Raw genomic sequence first — 20298 nt, 5'->3', positions numbered from 1 at the left:
ATAAACTGTTTTTTTACCCTGACGATGATGTCTAGCTTGTTACAATTGATGGACCTAGGCTATTGGTTAGTAGCCTCAATACCTGCCTTACCTGGAGCAGGTTACAGGAATTTTATTTTTCTTTTTTTCTTACAGGCAACTCCAGGACTGCAGCGGGGGAGGCCTTTTTAAAATTCTGTCATACTTTGTAATGTCACCATTCTATGGTTTTTGTTTGTTGTTTGAAGTGCCGAATAAATAAAAATAATAACAGTATGTGGCAATTTCGTTGATTTTGGTAATTGTTTGTGGCTGGTGTTCCCAAGCATTAATATATTGATTAAAAAAAACACAATCCTTTCTATTAATATATTAATAAATCAGAGTTAATTGATTAATAGATGAATGAATATAGAATAGATTTTATATGTCGTTGAATACATTTCTTATTTTCATAGGATCTAAAACGTATTTTCTGGAGTTTCTGCAATATAAGCTGGTCATCTTAAACCCTTTGAACGAGTAGAACTCCCAGCATCATCAACGTCCAGCCGTGATGTCCATTGAACTGGGCACTCGTGTTGTGCGCGGTCCAGACTGGAAGTGGGATGACCAGGACCGTGGGGAAGGCCACGTGGGAACCGTGGTCTATATCGGGAAGGGGGATCCCGTCGATCGTCCGGAGAAGACCGTGCTCGTCATGTGGGACCTAGGAAGGAAGAATAATTACCGAGCTGGATTCAACCGCGCTTTTGATCTCAGGATCTTTGACAATGCACAGACAGGTTAGTACATATATATGGCAAGTTCCCCCAAGTCTGCCCCCTTGTCCGTGCACACGCGTATCTGCACGATTCTAGTAAAAGAAGATACACAATTGAACACAAACTTTACACATGCAATACATAGACAGATATTTATAAAAAAATCTGATTCAAAATGGTGGAAAAATAATGAATTTTGGGCATTTGTGATGGCCTCAAAATGCAGCCTTTCTCAACAAATCCCTGAATTGCATGCAAAGTGAACGGGTGCCCAGACAGTGGGCACCATATTTTTGTTCATTCTGAAAATGACTGCCTGAGGTTTATTCCAAGAAAATCGTATATATCTTTCAAATTTTTATGAGATATTTGGTACACTAACTCCTGGTGATGTAAGGAACATTATCAACTGAAAGATTTTGTGAAATAAAATGAAATTCATATTAAATCTTAACTCAAATCGTTAGGTCGCAGACTTGGGGACCACCATCATATATTTTCTATTTTATATCAAAACTTGTCTAGTGCTGGTCAATGTTTGATTTCGATGTTAATCAAACATTGCCAGCCAAAGTACAGAGACTGAAGCTTTTGGTCTAGTTTATTTAAAGCTTTTGTTAAAAGGTCAGTTATACTTGATTATCATATTACATTGGACAATCTTACAAAACTGCAGTGGCCGTTGAATCTTTGTGAAAATTTGAATTTTGATTCCGTATTTTGTATGTCCCTTCTTTCTGATATTTTTTTGCAGGTGTTGTACATCCCGATGTGTCTTGCATTGTTTGCAATGAAAAGATTCACGGCATCAGATGGAAATGTATCAAGTGTTTCAACTGTAACCTCTGCATACTCTGTTTCATGGGTGATAAACATGATATCAGTCATCCCTTCCAAAGGTTTACCACCAAAGATTCCGCTGGGTAAGTGTTATTTCTTGAAATCGTCAGGGGTACAGGACTGGGAGGAATACCCTTTTTTGCCTTTCAACCGTTCGCCAGGTTAAACGATCGAATAGTTCGACTTCGAACACAATCAGGATTTTTACTGGAAATCACACACACAAAAAAATGAGCTAATTACGTGACCTGCCAGTGGTCACACATAATGAGCAAGCTGACTTAGTCAAGTCTCCCAGTACAGCTTCTATGACGTGCACATCATCAACACACATGGACAGTGGGGCAGTCGTTCCTTTTTTTCAGATATTAAGCCTGCCCACTGATCAGATAGTAACTTGCCCACATGAACAATAATACTACATTTAATTCTAAAATGCCTGCACTTAGTATGCACATTCTCCACTCCCTGGGTGATAAATAGCTTTTGTGTATGTTTCTCCATGTAGAAGAACTCTGTATTGCAGATATGGATGTAGGAAGGTGGAGGCATTGGGCACCTTTCCCGGAGCCTCAGTCCAGAGAGGCAACGATTGGAAGTACGGAGATCAGGACGGTATGTATTTCAATTTATAATTAATAATAGTCATGATGATGATGATGATGGTGGTGGTGATGATGATGACGTCGACGACGGCGGCGATGGCGATGATGATGCTGATGATGATGATGATGATGATGATGATGATGATGGTGATGATGATGATGATGGTGATGATGATGACGATGATGATGATGATAACAATGATAATGATAATAAGATAATAATAAAAATAATAATGATCATAATAATAATAATGATAATAATGATAATAATAATAATAGCCATTTATATACTGTAGTGGCATTTATCTAGACATAGTCTATCCCGAGGTGCATTTGTATTATTATTCTTATTACCCCAGCTTTAGCTCGAGTTGCCTTCCAGCGCTAAGTGCATTCAAGGAATTAATCATGTTTCTTTAGGCTGTTATGTTCTTTTCTTATGCTCTAATGGTGAGGAAACCTATCTTAGTATTTCCAGACAGCTATGAATGTTTTGTGTGTCAAATAAGCTGAGAAATTGAACCCACACTGCAAAGAGATTTGTGTCACAAAAGAACTTCTGCATTGCTGTCATCGCACCGCCATACTAGAGGCTGGAACTGCTGCCTGCTTGCATTGGTGATCTGCAGCTTGCGCATCTCGGACAACTCGGTTTATGCATATTCCTATATCCTCTGAGGGAGGGCGCTATATGCATAAGATCAATTGGCTACCCTGGGTAAAATAGGATGCTATTATTATTATTGTTGTTGTTGCTGTTGTTATTATAATTATTATGATTATGATTATTATCCATGGTTATACCACAACGTCAGACGAGATGAGATCTTAGGTCTGAACACAGGCCATTGTGATTGTTACGTCTACCTTAGTACCTTTACACATTTCTCTACAGGAGGAGATAGCAGTCGTCCTGGTACTATGGTAGACATACAAGGTTGGGGCGATGATGGGAACAGGGCGGGAGTGGGTGTAAAGTGGCCTGGCAAGAGTAAGCTCTATCGATACCGTCTCGGATACGAAGGGAAGGTGGACGTCAAATGCGTTCAGGAGGCACAGAAAGGAACGTACTATCCCGAGCTGCTCCCGAACCTAGGTATTGTTCATTCACTGTTTTCATTCCCTGCAAGCTTTAAAGGGATGGTCTGGGCTGAAAATATTTATATCTTAATACATAAAGTAGAATTCACTGAGCAAAATGCCGAAAATTTCATCAAAATCGGATAACAAATAATAAAGTTATTGAAGTTTAAAGTTTAGCAATATTTTGTGAAAACAGTCGTCATGAATATGCATTAGGTGGGCTGATGATGTCACATCCCCACTTTCCGTTTTCTTATGTTATTACATAAAAATCATATTTTTTTAATTATTTCATATTTGTGTGAATAATATGTCTCCCTTATAATGAAATAATTTGCAGCAATAAATATCTAATGCACTAAATCAGTTGTCAATCTAATTTTTCTAGTTCTTGGAGGAAAAAATTTTAATAAGCCTAATTTCATATAATAAAATACAAAAGAACAAGTGGGGATGTGAAATCAGCCCACCTAATGAATATTCATTACGACTGTTTTCACAAAATATTGCTAAACTTTAAAATTAAATATTTTTGTTATTTGTTATCCGATTTTGATGAAATTTTCATCATTTTGCTCAGTGAATTCTACTCTATTTATTAAGCTCTAAATACTTTCAGCCCGGACCATCCTAAAGGTGTGTTCATTGTCAATTTTCAAATTTAAACAGCAATATGAATAATGATACAAAACTCAGATATAAAGAGAAACAAAGGGTCCGTTGATTGTCCCCCATTCTTGGTCGTCAAAGTTGACTTCATTCAGACCTCGATTGGGAAGAAAATTCGAATGCCCAAAATAGTGTGCTTTTGAAATGATTAGCTTTGATTTTATGACCTCCAGCATTGCCAATGCACCAAAATGCAACGCTGAACGCAACTGAGTTTTCAAACATCTTCATGCGATGGGTCTTACTGTCAGTGGGCTGCGCTAATGTTGTTAGAGTGGGTAATTGAAAGATGAAAAACAATTATGTTTCTGTGTTTTGAATTTTGTTTTGTATCATGATTAATTTTGATGTTTTAATTTGATAATCGACATTGAACACAACCTTAATGTACTAAACAAGTATTTGCAAACAGATAAGCATGCTTAATTTTCAAGAAAACATCAAATGTATGAATATACATCAAATCCAGACAATCTTTTGAAGAATCATGCTTTTTAGATGTTGACGTTGCTGGTTTTCCATAGTTGCTGTTGATCGGATCAATCGCAACTCTTTGTAAGACGGGGCCTTGATCTATCTCGGCTATGGAAAGCTATCAATGTCATAGTTCTATATTATATAGAAAATGTCCTTTTTGAAACAAGGAGGAGCACACTGGTTGGTTATGAAAATGATGCATGCAGGCGTATTAATCATATTTAGAAAACTCTTAACTAACATACATGGATAAATTCCAGATGACAGGATAGCTTGCTTTCCATAGTTGTAATTTATCAGATTAATCACATCTCTGGTTGGTTGGTTAATAGTTGGTTTTTTTTGCAAGTCAGTCAATTTTGACTATAATTCTCTCTTTCTTTGTACAGCCGAAACATTGTTTTCGTTTGTTGTTTTTATTTCAGACATTTTTTCAACTCACAAAATAACAATGTAAGACAAGACACTGATTTATTTTATTTTTTTGTATTTTTAGGTGAAACGGAGGACCTTCAAGTTGGTGATACTGTTGTGATTCAGTTGAGTAAAGATACTCTAAAATCACTTGGTGATGCCAGCATTGGGGTTTCCCAACAAATACAGGAGGTAATGATGATGATGATGGTTGTGGTTGTGGTGGTGATGATGATGGCGATGATGACGATGATGATGATGGTGGTGGGGATTACGATAATATGATGGTTATGATGATGATGACAATAGAGATGATGATGATTATTATAATGATGATGATGAAGATGATGAGGATGATGATAAGGACGACAATGTTGTTTGAGATGAAGATGATTATGATGGTAATGATGATGATGATGATGACAATAAAGATGATAATGATGACAATAAGAATGATGATGATGATGATTATTATGGTAATGATGATGATGATGATGACAATAAAGATGATAATGATGACAATAAGAATGATGATTATGATGAAGATGATAGAGATGATGAGGATGATGATGATGTTCGTGATGATGATGTTCGTGATGATGAAAATGATGGTAATGATGATGATGGTAACGATTATGATATTGATGATGATGACAATAAAGATGATAATTATGATGATGATGACAATAAGAATGATGATGATTATGAAGATGATAGGGATGAGGATGACGATGTTTGTGATGATGATGATGATGGTAATAATGATTGTTATGATGATGATAATGATGGCAATGATGATAATGATGATTTTTATGATGATGATAATGATGGTGATTATGATGATGGTAACGATGATGATAATGATGATTTTTGTCTCACCTGCATAGCAGAGTGAGACTATAGGCGCCGCTTTTCCGACGGCGACGGCGGCGGCGGCGTCAACACCAAATCTTAACCTGAGGTTAAGTTTTTGAAATGACAGCATAACTTAGAAAGTATATGGACCTAGTTCATGAAACTTGGCCATAAGGTTGATCAAGTATTACTGAACATCCTGCCTGAGTTTCATGTCACATGACCAAGGTCAAAGGTCATTTAGGGTCAATGAACTTAGACCATGTTGGGGGAATCAACATCAAAATCTTAACCTAAGGTTAAGTTTTTGAAATGTCATCATAACTTAGAAAATATATGGACCTAGTTCATGAAACTTATACATAAGGTTAATCAAGTATCACTGAACATCCTGCATGCGTTTCACATCACATGACCAAGGTCAAAGGTCATTTAGGGTCAATGAACTTTGGCCGAATTGGGGGTATCTGTTGAATTACCATCATAACTTTGAAAGTTTATGGATCTGATTCATGAAACTTGGACATAATAGTAATCGAGTATTACTGAACATCCTGTGCAAGTTTCAGGTCACATGATCAAGGTCAAAGGTCATTTAGGGTCAATGAACTTTGGCCAAATTGGGGTATTTGTTGAATTACAGCCATAAATTTGAAAGTGTGTTGGTCTAGTTCATAAAACTTGGACATAATAGTAATCAAGTATCACTGAACATCCTGTGCGAGTTTTAGGTCACATGATCAAGGTCAAAGGTCATGTAAGGTCAAAGAACTTTGGCCACGTTGGGGGTATTTGTTGAATTGCCATCATATCTCTATAAGTGTATTGGTCTAGTTCATAAAACGTGGAAATAAGAGTAACCAAGTATCACTGAACATCTTGTGCGAGTTATAGTAGTTTTCAAAATCAGCACTGCTGCTATATTGAATCGCGTGATGCAGGTGAGACGGCCAGAGGCATTCCACTTGTTATGATGATGATAATGATGGTGATGATGATGATGGAGATGATGATGGAGATGATGATGATGGTGATGATGATGGTGATAATGATGGTGATGGTGAGGATGATAGTGATAATGATGATGATAATGGTGATGGTGAGGATGATGGTGATGGTGAGGATGATGATAGTGAAGATGATGATGATGATGGTAATGATGACGATGATGCTGATGGTGGTGGGGATTACGATAATATGATGGTTATGATGATGATGACAATAGAGATGATGATGATTATTATAATGATGATGATGAAGATGATGAGGATGATGATAAGGACGACAATGTTGTTTGAGATGATGATGATTATGATGGTAGTGATGATGATGATGATGACAATAAAGATGACAATGATGACAATAAGAATGATGATGATGATTATGATGGTAATGATGATGATGATGACAATAAAGATGATAATGATGACAATAAGAATGATGATTATGATGATGATGATGAAGATGATAGAGATGATGAGGATGACGATGATGTTCGTGATGATGATGATGATGAAAATGATGGTAATGATGATGATGGTAACGATTATGATATTGATGACAATAAAGATGATAATTATGATGACAATAAGAATGATGATGATTATGAAGATGATAGGGATGAGGATGACGATGTTTGTGATGATGATGATGGTAATGATGATTGCTATGATGATGATAATGATGGTGATGATGATGATGATGATGGTAATGATGATGATAATGATGATTTTTATGATGATGATAATGATGGTGATGATGATGATGGTAACGATGATGATAATGATGATTTTTATGATGATGATAATGATGGTGATGATGATGATGGTGATAATGATGGTGATGGTGAGGATGATAGTGATAATGATGATGATGACGATGATGATGATGGTGATGGTGAGGATGATGGTGATGGTGAGGATGATGATAGTGAAGATGATGATGGTGATGGTGTTGGTGAGGATGATGATAGTGAAGATGATGATGGTGTTGGTGATGATGATGATGATGATGATGATAGTGATGGGGATCATGATGATAATGCAATATATGATGATTTGATGATGATGATGTTTGCAGCTATACATTAAGAAATACAAATGTAACCTGAGAAACTGAACATTCCATATTCTGCATTTTTATAGAATGATATGATTTTTAAAGGTGAATTAAAGTAAATGATGATCGTAAAATTGTGTGCACATCTGGCAGCTGTTTCATAAAGACGTGCCATCATAACAAATGTACAATTTTCATAACAAATTTACTATCAGCCAGGCATATTGAGTGATTTCAGTAGCTTTGAACTGTAATTGCAAGTTTGTTACTACAACAAGATTTACGAAATGGGCCTCTAGTGTGTTGCTGTTACATTTTGACCTATGTGTAAGATGATGAGAAAATCATATTTCTCCTTACTCCCTTATAATACTTTCAATCTTATTTTTTAGGTTGCTGGTGAGAAGGGCGTTATCAAGACAGTAACTAACAAGGGAGAGCTTGGCATCCAGTACCTCGGCGGTCAGGTGTTCCATGTCAATCCTATAGCAGTACAGAAGGTTGGTTTCTGATTGATTATTGATTTTATTTCTTGTGATTATGCACAAACATAGTACAAAATCAACACATTCAGTAACATGAAACACGATAAGCCAGGTGGGTGTTTTATAAAGCTGTTTGTTATACCCCTTTCATAAACCCAATAAAACCCAATTATGGGGCTAATAGCAGCATAATTTGGTCGTAAAATCAGAGGAGGACAAGAGTTATCCGCATTATTCTGATGCTGCTATTATCCGCATAATAGCGGCATCGGGACAAGATTTTGAGTTTATGAACGTATTTCCAAATAATGCGGATAATTGCCATGGTGCGGTCACAAGGTCACCCTTTTCCAACACAACCGCATCGGAGGGGGCGTGTCCAGTTGTCATGACGATTATCCGCCTTTTTCAGGATGGGCGCTCGTAAAAATAATGCGGATAATTTTCGGAGTTTGTGAACGCAATTTTTATTGAATTATCCGCATTACTCTTAGGCGGCTAATTGGAGGATAGATTTTATTGGGTTTATGAAAGGGGTATTAGTTACAAGCGACCTGAAGAACGACTAGTGACCCATCCTTGTGCTACATGATAATATCTAACTTCGCACCAAAGAAAATTTTCCGGTATGTGCACAAAAACATGGCCATAGGCAGACATTTTTAGCTGTGGGGGGGGGGGGGCAGGACGCCTAATTTTTTTCGAAAATTTCGAAATCGAGGTTGTGAAGCGACCGAGGTTGTTATTGGGGCACTTCTGTATGTGAAATTGAAGGATTTCGTGCATACTTTTGGTGAATTTTGTGAAAATGTAAGTTTTCAAAATTTCTGGGGGGGGGGGGGGGGCAATGGCCCCACTGCCTTCCCCCCTGCATACGGCCATGCACAAAAACGACTTATCAATACCAGAGGCCATTTGTACTGTGAACAGGTTTCTTACAGTAATGGCGGAAAATTTGGTAAACATGAGTATGTGGAATGAAGTATATGTATGCAAGAGAGAGATGAGGGAATATCAAAGAGCTCAGAGGTTAGACTATCCCATTAAATCCCTAATAGAAATTGCCATCTTTGTAGATGGGTGGTTGATAATTCAAATTTGATCGTATCTCATTCCTTGTGTATATATATATTTTTTATGACACAACCTCAGGTTTCGGCTTTCAATGTCGGTGACCGAGTCCGGATCATCACCGACCAATTGCAAGCCGAGAATCTACAGAGGGGGCACGGAGGCTGGAACCAATCCATGAGAAAGGTATGATGTAGTACGGTATCTTGTACCGGTGTAGTGGTTCAGTCAATTGACTTCAATCTTGGGGTTCGGGATTCAAACCCACCAGAGGATAACATCCTTTGGCAAGGCACTTATCCACGTTTGCAACTCTCCATCCGGGTGTTAAATGAGTTAAGGCGACCGCACACCTTACGACTGGTCTGCGACCCGATTTCAGAATAAAATGTAGTAGAATTTGATGCTAATATTGAGACTTGGAATATCTTACTGTGTTATGTTCCAAATCATCGTACAAATACCTATGTTCAAATTTGTGACTATGCTATCATTCTTCTTAGAATAAAATCAAATTTAATATCTAGTCGTAATGACGTCATAGCAGTCGTACGATTGCCTACGATTTGAAACCAATTTGGACTTTACTCATGTTCCATTCACATCTTCAGAAAATGAGAAAAATGTGATTTGTTCCAAAATCGGGTCGCAGACCAGTCGTAAGGTGTGCGGTGGCCTTTAGATGCAAACATCAGTGTCATTAGATTGGCATGTGTGCACTGGGAATAAATGATTGCCTGGGTAGGAGGGAATGTGTGATTGTTGCAGTCTGTTCATAATTTTTTTTAAAGAATACATCTTTCTTGAAACTATGCCTGAGGGCCGTTTCATAAAGCTGTTCGTAACTTAAGGTGATTGTAAGAACGACTAGTGAACCTTTCTCACACGCTTAACCATCGCCAATGAATTTACCGTTTACCACAAGAAAGGATACCAGTCGATCTTAAAGTTGCTCTTAACTTACGAACAGCTTTATGAAACAGTCCCCTGAACTGGGATATTTAAAAACTGCTCGATAGTATTTTGTAATAAGTTTTGATGTGTTTTCGTTAATATCTTCTATTTCACTCATTCCCTGTCAAACGGATCTGCCTTCGGATATTGTACCTTTTCCTTTGTAGTACGAGGATTAAAGAAAAAATGAATTCATGTGGATTTATCTAAATCGTGTGATTTTCAACCATGTCCAGATTCTGGGTAGAGAGGCATGTGTAGAACAGATATACAGTGATGGCGACATCAAGGTTAAGATAGAAGCTACTTCTATTAGGCTTCTATTCCATCCGGCATGTTTGACGTTGGTAGAGCCAGGGCAACATGAAGCTGTGTTTGAACAGGAGCCAGGAGGTGGGTAGAATCTATATATCTTTCTGTCTGTCTGTCTGCTTTCCTACCTGTACATGTATGGATCCATCCATCCACCCACCCATTCTGGCAAGAAATTTTGGCATTGGAGTTGTACTTGAAATCATGTTTTTGAGCAATTTGGGTCCGACATGCGTTCACAAAATGTTACCTGATGTTATAACTGCATAACCGGGCATTAAGATTTCGACAGTGTATCCAATTCTAAAAAGTTTGTCGGACTGCAAAGACAAAAGTCAGGAGACATTGGGGGAAAAATCTTTTTGTGATTTTGACTAACTGTGCAAAGTGTCAAAGGGGAGTGGGCCTGGGTGGCCCCCTAGTCAGGGTTAAATCTCTTATTCCAATCACATCATTCATCTAGCATTCCATCATGTTCCGATTGTTTCCTAGATGGGTTCCTATCGCTGCTTGACCAGCAGAAATCCATGGGTGTTCAAAGTGACCAAGCTAATAAGAGACGTTTTAGTAAAGCAGCGGCTATGGGGCGTGTCAGTGAGGTCAAGATCATCCTAGAGATGCATCCTGATATGGTAAGCATCTTCTGATATCCATTATTTCATCATGAATCACCAAGGAGGAGCGATAGCTCGGTTGGTAGAGCAGGGGTTTCGGATTCTGATGACCCGGGTTTGATCCGGAGTTACCTCATTGGCAATTTGGGTCAAACGACCTTTCATTTCTTTCATTATGATAGGCAGATTTCAAAGCAAGATATTATGTATGCATGCCTAACATAGCAGGATGCAGAAATTACATAGACCAGGGGGCCGTTTCATAAAGCTGTTCGTAAGTTAAGAGCGACTTTAAGAGCGACTGGTGAACCTTTCTTACGCGCTTAACCATCGCCAATGGATATACCATTTTCCACAAGAAAGGTTCACCAGTCGTTCTTAAAGTCGCTCTTAACTTACCAACAGCTTTATGAAACACCCACCAGGTTACTAAAATAGCACACAATGAACACTTTATGAAGGTATTTGTGGCATTTTTGCTACGAATGCAAATTAGCATGTTGTTATATCAATGTACTTTGCCAACTGTGAAATACCAGCCACTAATGGACGCATAATTTTTTTTGTCTGTGCATCTAATTAAACACACAATTCAAAAGAATATATAAATAATCAAGACAATCAAAGTTGGTGCTTATCTCATTAAATTTCAAACCACCATGTCACTTTAGTACATGTACAAATGACCTTCTTCTGTTCATGCGCAGAATGGAACTCCAAACTGGCTTATTTTTGTGGTGTGATTATCGGTAGTAGAGCAAGAATTTACAGCTTCTGCGTTGTCTGTTCTTTATGCTGGTTGAACAATAAGTATGGTCAACAGTGATCTTCATTAGCCATTGCCATTATTTGATTGATTGCAAACATTTGAGTAATTAGGTCCAGGGGGGTGTTTCACAAAGATTTAAGTATGACTCAAAGTCGCACTTAAATGCCGACGCGTACACGATATGAAACGCGCAATCTTATTGATCAATACGCAGTAGTGCGCGTCCTCTTCGCATGATCTGACCAATGCGGCCATGCATTTTTTAACGTACGCAACTAGACATTTAAGTTCGACTCTAAGTCATACTTAAATCTTTGTGAAACACCCTCCCCCCTGGTTACAAAACCTCTGTCTGTCCCTTAACATCCATGCTTTCTCAAATCTCACTTAATCTCCTCTGCTGTCTCTTAGATTGACTCATTATACTCGAATCGCACAGCACTCCAAGTAGCGGCCCACCAAGGTCACCTGTCGACGGTGAAAGAACTGATGAAGTATAGACCTTCTTTGGAAGCAGTCGATAACGATGGAGATACTGCTCTGCTTTATGCTGTTTATGGGTGAGAAAAGTAAAAAAAGGTATTCTTGTGTACAGCTCTCGATTCTAAGAGTATTGTAAGATTTATTTATATTGATACTTTGAAATATTTGGGGAAATAATTTTTGGTTGTGTTTAGTCATTAGAGGTGTTGTGGCTTAGTAGATAAGTCTCCGGACTTTGAACCACAAAGTCCAGGGTTCAAATCCCACAAGGGCTCTTGTGTCCTCTGGTAACTGAAATTTTGGGGTGTTGTAATCAATTCCACATTTCAGATGCAAATTTATATAAGTGATAGGTAATTATTTTTTTAACCCTATCCCGCCCCCCCCCCCTCCGATAAATCTGTAACACGAAAAAGATCGCACCGCGACGTTTCATGACTTTTTTCCTTCAAGTCTCGCACAACATTTAAGACCAAATTCGCGAAGCGGATCCAAAGTTACATAACAATTTTTTTATTTTAGTTGTAGTACCATAAAGAAGACTGTTGTTTATCCTCTTGTTGCAGTGATAAACCTGTCATGGTGGAATACTTGTTGGATAAGGGTTGCTATATCAACGTCGTCAACAAGCAAAGGAGGAGCTGCCTCCACGTCGCGGCTCGTAGAGGTCATGTCAGGTGTGTCGAGATCCTCCTCAAGAGAGGATGCCAATGTAATGCTCAGGTAAGTCTTTGTGATGTTTAAAGCCTAATCTTTAGTTTTGCGAAATCCCCCAAAATGCATGTCACTATTCCATTTCATTGAGATTATATTTAAAAATAAATACCATTTGTGGTAATGATCTTGAATAGAATCCAATAAATTGACCACCCAAGTGTATGTAGGTATAACAAAAAATATGTGCCAAATGACTCTGGAAGAAAACGTGTAATTGGTGAGAAATAAGCACGGAATTCCATCAAATGTCGTGTATATTTCCAAGTAATATTAATACACTGTCCCACATATGCCTTGTTGTGTAAGTGATCACCAGAATTACATGTTTTTTCATGATTTTACAAAGATCAGTTTGTTTCGATGTACCAGATCTTTATCTATGATTAATATGTTGGCAATTAACCTTGATTTTAAAGACTTTCTGATGAAATAATAATAAATGAAAATGTGTTTTATTGGATAAATTTTCAAATTTTGCATCAGAATTTGATTCGATTGGGTGCCCAATCCAAATAAAATATCTATATATTTACGTGTTGATTATATAAAAGGCCTTCTCAAGCATGAGATTGCCTGAAAATTTTAGGAAATGACCTTTGTCCGTAGCTTTATAATCCAATTACTAAATACATGTATGCAAAATGAGTGCTCAAATTTCTATTTTAAATAAAAACATTACCGAGAGAGGGTCCTAGATTTTAATTTAAATCCTAATGGCAATAAAAATGCCAATAAAAATGCCATATTCAAATTCTGATGGGTTTCAAAAGATGTATTCAATGGCCCGTATTCTGAACTCGGGTTTAAATTAAAACCCTGGTTTAAAGTTGTGGTTTAACTATGGAGAGCCAATTGGGGCACGAATCCCGAACAGTAAACATTCAATTTATTAACTCATATGACACCCAAATTGTTCATAATTGTCTGGGAATGATAATTGAAGTATTTTTCTTCATTATGAAAGCAAAAGGAAACAAAATAGTAAACATAAGAAATATACAATATAAACAGAATTTTGAATTTTTGGCTCCCCATAATTTTAGCACAAGAGTTAGACCATGGTCTAAGTTAAACCTGACTTCAGAATACGGGCCAATCGTATTCTGACGTCGGGTTTGACTTAGACCATGGTCTAACTCTGTGCTAAAATTATGGGAAGCCAAACGTTTCAAAATTTTGTGTACAGTGAATGCTTCTCATGTTTACTGTGCTCTGTACTAATTCTTTAATGGTGAAGACATCTGTCATACTTAACCTTCCCAGGCAGTTAATAATGTATTTGGAGTCAAATGAGCTGATACATGGAACCTCTACTGTTAGAGATTTATGTAACAACTGGCTTTCCATAGTTAAACCACAACTTAAAACCAGAGTTTAAATTAAACCCGACTTCAGAATACTGGCCTCAGGGACTGACTTCATTTTATTTTTCATCAGGATAAAGCTGGAGACCTTGCTCTTCACGATGCTATCCATAAAGACAAACGTGAAGTAATAGACGTCCTTGTTCCATGGCCGAAGTGTGATCTTACCCTCCGCAACAAAAAGAATTTATCGGTACTACATTATGCTGCCCTCAGGGGCAACGACTAGTAAGTATGAAAAAACAAAAAACTCTTTTCAACTCACGTTCAGTCCATGCTGCACTAATTAGCCAAAAATATCAGCTAGGGCAAAAGTTCCATACCATGATCCAATAACCGGAGTAAAAATATATCTTTAAAGTGCTTAGAAACATTGTTCCAAAGTATTAAGAGCTCTATAGTACTGGATTATTATTTTTATTTGTTTTTTAGTGAATATTATCTTCTAATGCCCAGATTATTTCTAATAGGCTTTATATCGTTCCATTATGATAATTGGTTGTGTTTAGTTTATTTTTTCTAAATTTTACATCATATCAAATTGTACAATTTGAAAATACAAAATTGATGTAATAATTATTGATGACTAATACAGCTCAAAACATAAAATAGAGAAAGTGTGAGGGGCCTATATAATTATTTTTTTCAAAGTTACAGACTCCTTTGTGTGCTTTGGCAGTGTAAAAGATAACTAATGATCTTGATTCTTTAATACTGAATCTTGAATCTTGACTCTCAAGATTGCATACAATTGGCTTGCTTCGTAAAGACCAAGACCTTAATAAGCGCAGTTTACTTATCCTACGGTTTGAACTTATTTTTTTATTAGTGTAGGTATAAGTGGTATTTCGTGTATTTTTACATGACTATGAATTGTCTTAGATTTTGAGTTTTCAATTATTATTCGATCAGAAACATCTAACAAATTTTCTTTTATTCTTCTTTTCTAGTGCTGCTGAACGTCTGGTCTCTCATGCACCCCATCTTCTTAAACTGAGAAGAGATGGTGAAACTGCTCTTCACGTTGCCGCTAGCAACAACTTTGAGAAGGTCGCTCGATGCCTAATTGAGAAAGTAAGCCTGTATATCAGTTGTAGTTTTTATATAAGCAAGGGTTTTTATTCTAGTTAGTCACTTTAATAAAAAAATCCCTTAACATAAGGAATTGTTTGTGATTTACCTTAATAATTCAAATTGTTATTTTTTTCAATTTTGTTGTAAAAGTACATGTTACGACAATATATCTTTGAAATGGTTACCATGTTTAGCAGCTAATAGAGTGACCCTTAAAAATAAATGCAAATTTGAGACCTTGATGTGGGGGGAGTTACATTAATTTTTTAAATATAATCAATTAGAAATTTTAGTTGCAAATTTGCTGTTGGAAAATAATTCCAATTACATCAAATCAATTTATACTCTCTGTAGCTAGAAGTTCCACACCTTCATGAAAAATGTACGTCTGACTTTAATAATGTACAATGTACGTCTGTTTTAATCCTGAATCGCTTTGATAATGATTTGAAGCTTGATCTTTTTATTTAACGAATGCTGCCCTCTTTAGGACCGAAGTATACTCGATGACCGCAATTCACAACAGAAGACGCCACTGTCGATCGCTGTGTCAGGGGGGCACGTGAGCATAGTGAAACTGCTGGTTGAGGCGGGTGCTGATGTCAATGCCAGTGATGCTGATGGGGATACTTGCCTGCATATAGCTGTGCTGAGATACAAACACAACCCCTCTGAGAGTGATGCCTCCGTAATCCAGCCTGTATGTGTGATATTGCATTATCCAAAGCTGATTATAAAACTAATTCATAAATTAATCATTCTTACAAAGAGTTGCGATTGATCTGATCAAACCCAACTATGGAAAGCCAGCAAAGCCCACATCTAAAAATACATGTTTGTTAAAAAATATTACTAGATATGCTGTATTTTCATAAATTCATTGATTTCTTGACAATTTGGTGTGTTTGCCTTTGTTTCAAAGGAAATTTTGCCAATTTCCTGTTGAAAAAGTTATGACACTGATGGATTTCCGTAGACTTACGATAATAATATAATATGTCCATTTATATAGCGCAGTTACTATGTGCATATACTCAACTGCGCTTTTGATACTTGGTATCATATTATTACCCCGGCTGTAGCTGAGCCGCCATATTAATAGGATTGGATTGGATAATTGATTGGATCAATCGTCACTCTTTGTAAGACGGGGCCCAGGTGTTTGATTGTTAAAGCATATCTCCCAAAAGTGCATGTCACTATTCCATTACATTACTAGATTGTGCCCCAAAACGGCTGTGGTATGAAGTATATTGATAATGAAAATGATAATAATGATAACATATTATACAGATATTGACTGCCTAGAGGGGAAATATAACATTTGAGATCCTCGAGGGGAGTTATATTTTTGTCGAGGGATATTATATTTTTCCGAAGCGCGTAGCGCTAAGGAAAAATATAGTTCCCAAGACAAAAATATAACTACCCAAGGGAAATTAAATGTTATATTGTTCCCGAAGGATAAAGTCAATATCTGTTATATTACAATGACATGTATAGATGCATATTACAAGATAGGTAGAACATTGTACTGACTCACCAAATATTGTAGTTCCAGTGCACTAGATGTTAAGAAATCCGAAAAAACATGATAAAATCCAATTGTAAAATATTTCCAAACACCAACAAGTTGAACACACTAAAATTCCAACGCTTTAAAAGTAAACACGATGCTGAATACGTCTAGTCTCTATCTAGATTCCGTTGTATAGGTCTATAGTCAAATGTTAGTTGTAAAAATTGACCATACAATTGTAAAAATTGTACTGCCGCTTCTTGTCCAAGGCTAATTTGTTCGAGACAACATTTATTTGAGGTGAAGACTGAGACTGTGAACTAGGTGACGATGCATCTTCGGTGTTTGCTGCTGGCACGAGAGCTGTAGGATTATGTCCTGGTCCTGGACCTGGTCCTGGACTAGTAGGTCTAGTACTAGTACTAGGATGAATGCAAGAAGTGGACGGTGCTGTAGGCCTCGTCTGTGTCGATGGACCAGCTGTTCCATCACCCATAGATGACAGGCATCTGCTCATGCATCTTTTTTTAGCTTCATCAACATAAGAGTAGTGTTTGATACTACTTTCCGACTTGTGTCCGGATACGGACATGATGTGTCTCGCTTCAAACCCACTCGCATCCAGGACGTGGATTGACGTTGCGCGTAAGCAGTGGTTTGTGTAACCTTTGATGTGTGGGCTTCAAGTGATATTTTTTTCATTTTATCACCCAAAGTATTCTTGCCTGCGGGAGAATTATAGTACCACACTTGTTGATTTCTTTCCACACTTATCTTCGGACGCTGAAAAAAATCCTCTCATGCAGGATTAAGATGAGAAACATACAGTTCAAAAGTTTCAACGGGACAGTCCGGTTTATGGGTTTGGTACATCCTTCCTTGTTGACTGTGTGAGTCGTCCAGTGATTCTCCACGGTGATTTTTAGTTAATTTATCAGTGGCGAGGTAGACATATTTCTCATTTGTTGAATCCTTTACAACGACAAAATCTTTCTTAGAAAAATTCCGCAAGTTTTCTCTCCCACGATTGCACAGATGCATCATAATGTCCATGAAAACTTTGTTTTGAAGTCCTCTCGGTGTGTTCACATCAGTTGCTGTCGATGATTTAATTTTAAAAAAATCATCTTTTGTGATCGGTTCCTTGTGATCAACAGATCCTTTTCCTTCCTTCTTCAGTTTTACAAGAACAGCATGAAACATGTCATTTGCTTCTCTGAATTCCGGGTCATTCACGATGTTGAAACCAAATTTGCTGAAATGTCTTTGCAGTCCATATCGTAGCGTTATCATCGAACGTTTACTGTACAGTTCACCGTTTGATCTACGCACCTCCGCATAAAACGATCGAAGAAAATTGCTCAGCTCAGCTGATGTGATTGTTTCTTGAATTGTAAATCCTTTGTGTTCACAGTAAGCTTTGAGAACATTCTCCGCCAAAGTGATAACCCTTTTAGTTGAACGGGCATCTTTTTGATCAATGATTTCCTCCAATTGTTCCTCACCAAGCGATGCGAATCGACTCGCTGAAGCAGCCATTTTGACGAACAAAATTTTGTTTCTTCCAATTTCGCGCCGCGCGAATGCGGCGCAAGCGCAAATATGCTCATGTGACGTCATACCTCGGAATATAACTGCGTTATATTCCGAGGTATGACGTAATCACAGCGTTATATTCCGAGGTATGACGTATTTTACGTCATGTTGGGAAAGATACCGATAATCATCCTTGTTACGATGGTCACGTGACGGTTTCGCTGACCAGTCGCGCATAAGTATCTATATAGGTAATGTAATATTATACAGATATTGCCTACCTTGAGTTTGAATATAACATTTCCTCTCCCCGATGGAGTTTATATTTGTCCCAAGGAGTTTATATTTGTCCCAAGGGATTATATTTTGCCCGAAGCTGAGGGAGAATATTTTCCTGAGGGAAAAATATAGCTTCGGAGGGGAGATGAAATGTTATTTATTAAAAAGATAGACCAGGCAATATCTGTTATATTATATAGTCTATGTGGATTCGCCATCAGAGATTCATCATCTGGCTCTCTGATTAACCCGAAATTCTTGCTGCATCTCTGATCCATTTACGTCATAATAGACAAATTTTGGAAAATACATCAAGCAGGTTCTTCATGCAATGGACGCATTAACACTACATCTAATAAAGTACCTGATTACGCAACTTGTAAGCAGCGAGTGACATCACCTTAGTGAACGCCGCAATTGACAATACAACACAGTTATATTCACTGAGGTGACGTCAAAACCTAGAATATAACAAATGCGATCCTCGCAGCTTTGGTCACGTGATGGCGTATTGACCTTTCACTGATTCGAATCTACATAACCTATGTAATATAAATTTGTAGAGCGCAGAAACTGTTAAAAAAAGTATATATTCTACTGCGCTTTATAGGACTCCTAAAATGCTTGTTATTAATTGAATAGATATGTTTTGAACTTTGATTTAAAGTTGTTTGCGGATGGTGCTTTCCTAACATCCAGGGGTAAGCTATTCCAGAGCTTGGGGGCTACACAAGCAAATGCTTGATAACCTAGCGTTACTGTCAACTAAAAGAGTGTTTCATTTACCCAAAATGTTTGATTCTTAACCATTGATTCAAGTTTTTCTGACATTTTACATCTACAGTCTTGCAAAGATGTTGGTTAATCATTACTCTTAACTGACTATTTCTTAAAAAAAAACCTTTTACCTCCATAGTTATGTAAAGGTGTCGATGACTCCTTGCTGAAGATACCTGGAGTACCATTGATTGTATATCTCATCCAAAACGGCGCAAGGATTGACATTTATAACCGGACTCACAAGAAACCCTTACAGTTGGTGGAGAACAGTGGAGTACTGAAGGCTCTCAATGGCATTGAAGGAAACCCAGTCAGGTAAAGATCCTGGGGGGGGGTGTTTGACCCCATTCTCATTACGCTTTCTAAAACTACATGTAGTTTACTGGAAATTGGTTCAGGAAACCAGTTTGGAAGATCGCTTTGCTAGCTTTCCCATTTGATCACCCGAAAGTGGTTTTCAAAATTGCTTCACGTAAAGCGATCTTGTTGCTCTGGGAACGCTCTCAGTGGGGTGACACGTTTCGCACGAAATTCGAAACCGCTTCAAAAGGTATTCTACCCACAGTGTGTAGAGTAGCGCGCTCAAAATGTGCGAAG

The 20298-nt window shown here is 37.5% G+C and overlaps 1 protein-coding gene across 2 annotated transcripts in view; it reads left to right on the top strand.

The window, feature by feature from the left end:
• LOC129276520 (E3 ubiquitin-protein ligase MIB2-like) overlaps positions 1–20298 on the top strand; it is a 33679-nt gene that overhangs the window by 4539 nt on the left and 8842 nt on the right. For both annotated transcript variants that reach the window (XM_064109377.1, XM_064109378.1), the window contains exons 2-16: positions 438–764; positions 1498–1666; positions 2092–2198; positions 3084–3284; positions 4914–5023; positions 8137–8244; positions 9382–9486; positions 10491–10647; positions 11059–11198; positions 12361–12509; positions 12999–13155; positions 14587–14741; positions 15464–15587; positions 16078–16287; positions 19838–20016. In XM_064109377.1, the coding sequence (XP_063965447.1) occupies positions 536–764; positions 1498–1666; positions 2092–2198; positions 3084–3284; positions 4914–5023; positions 8137–8244; positions 9382–9486; positions 10491–10647; positions 11059–11198; positions 12361–12509; positions 12999–13155; positions 14587–14741; positions 15464–15587; positions 16078–16287; positions 19838–20016 (2300 nt within the window). In that variant the 5' untranslated portion in view covers positions 438–535. The remainder of the gene's footprint in view (positions 1–437; positions 765–1497; positions 1667–2091; positions 2199–3083; positions 3285–4913; positions 5024–8136; positions 8245–9381; positions 9487–10490; positions 10648–11058; positions 11199–12360; positions 12510–12998; positions 13156–14586; positions 14742–15463; positions 15588–16077; positions 16288–19837; positions 20017–20298) is intronic.

The sequence above is a fragment of the Lytechinus pictus genome, chromosome 14, assembly GCF_037042905.1.
Source record: "Lytechinus pictus isolate F3 Inbred chromosome 14, Lp3.0, whole genome shotgun sequence".
Taxonomy (NCBI): Eukaryota; Metazoa; Echinodermata; class Echinoidea; order Temnopleuroida; family Toxopneustidae; genus Lytechinus; species Lytechinus pictus.
The sequence above is the reverse complement of the archived record's forward strand: the minus strand, read 5'-3'. Positions and strand labels throughout refer to the sequence as shown.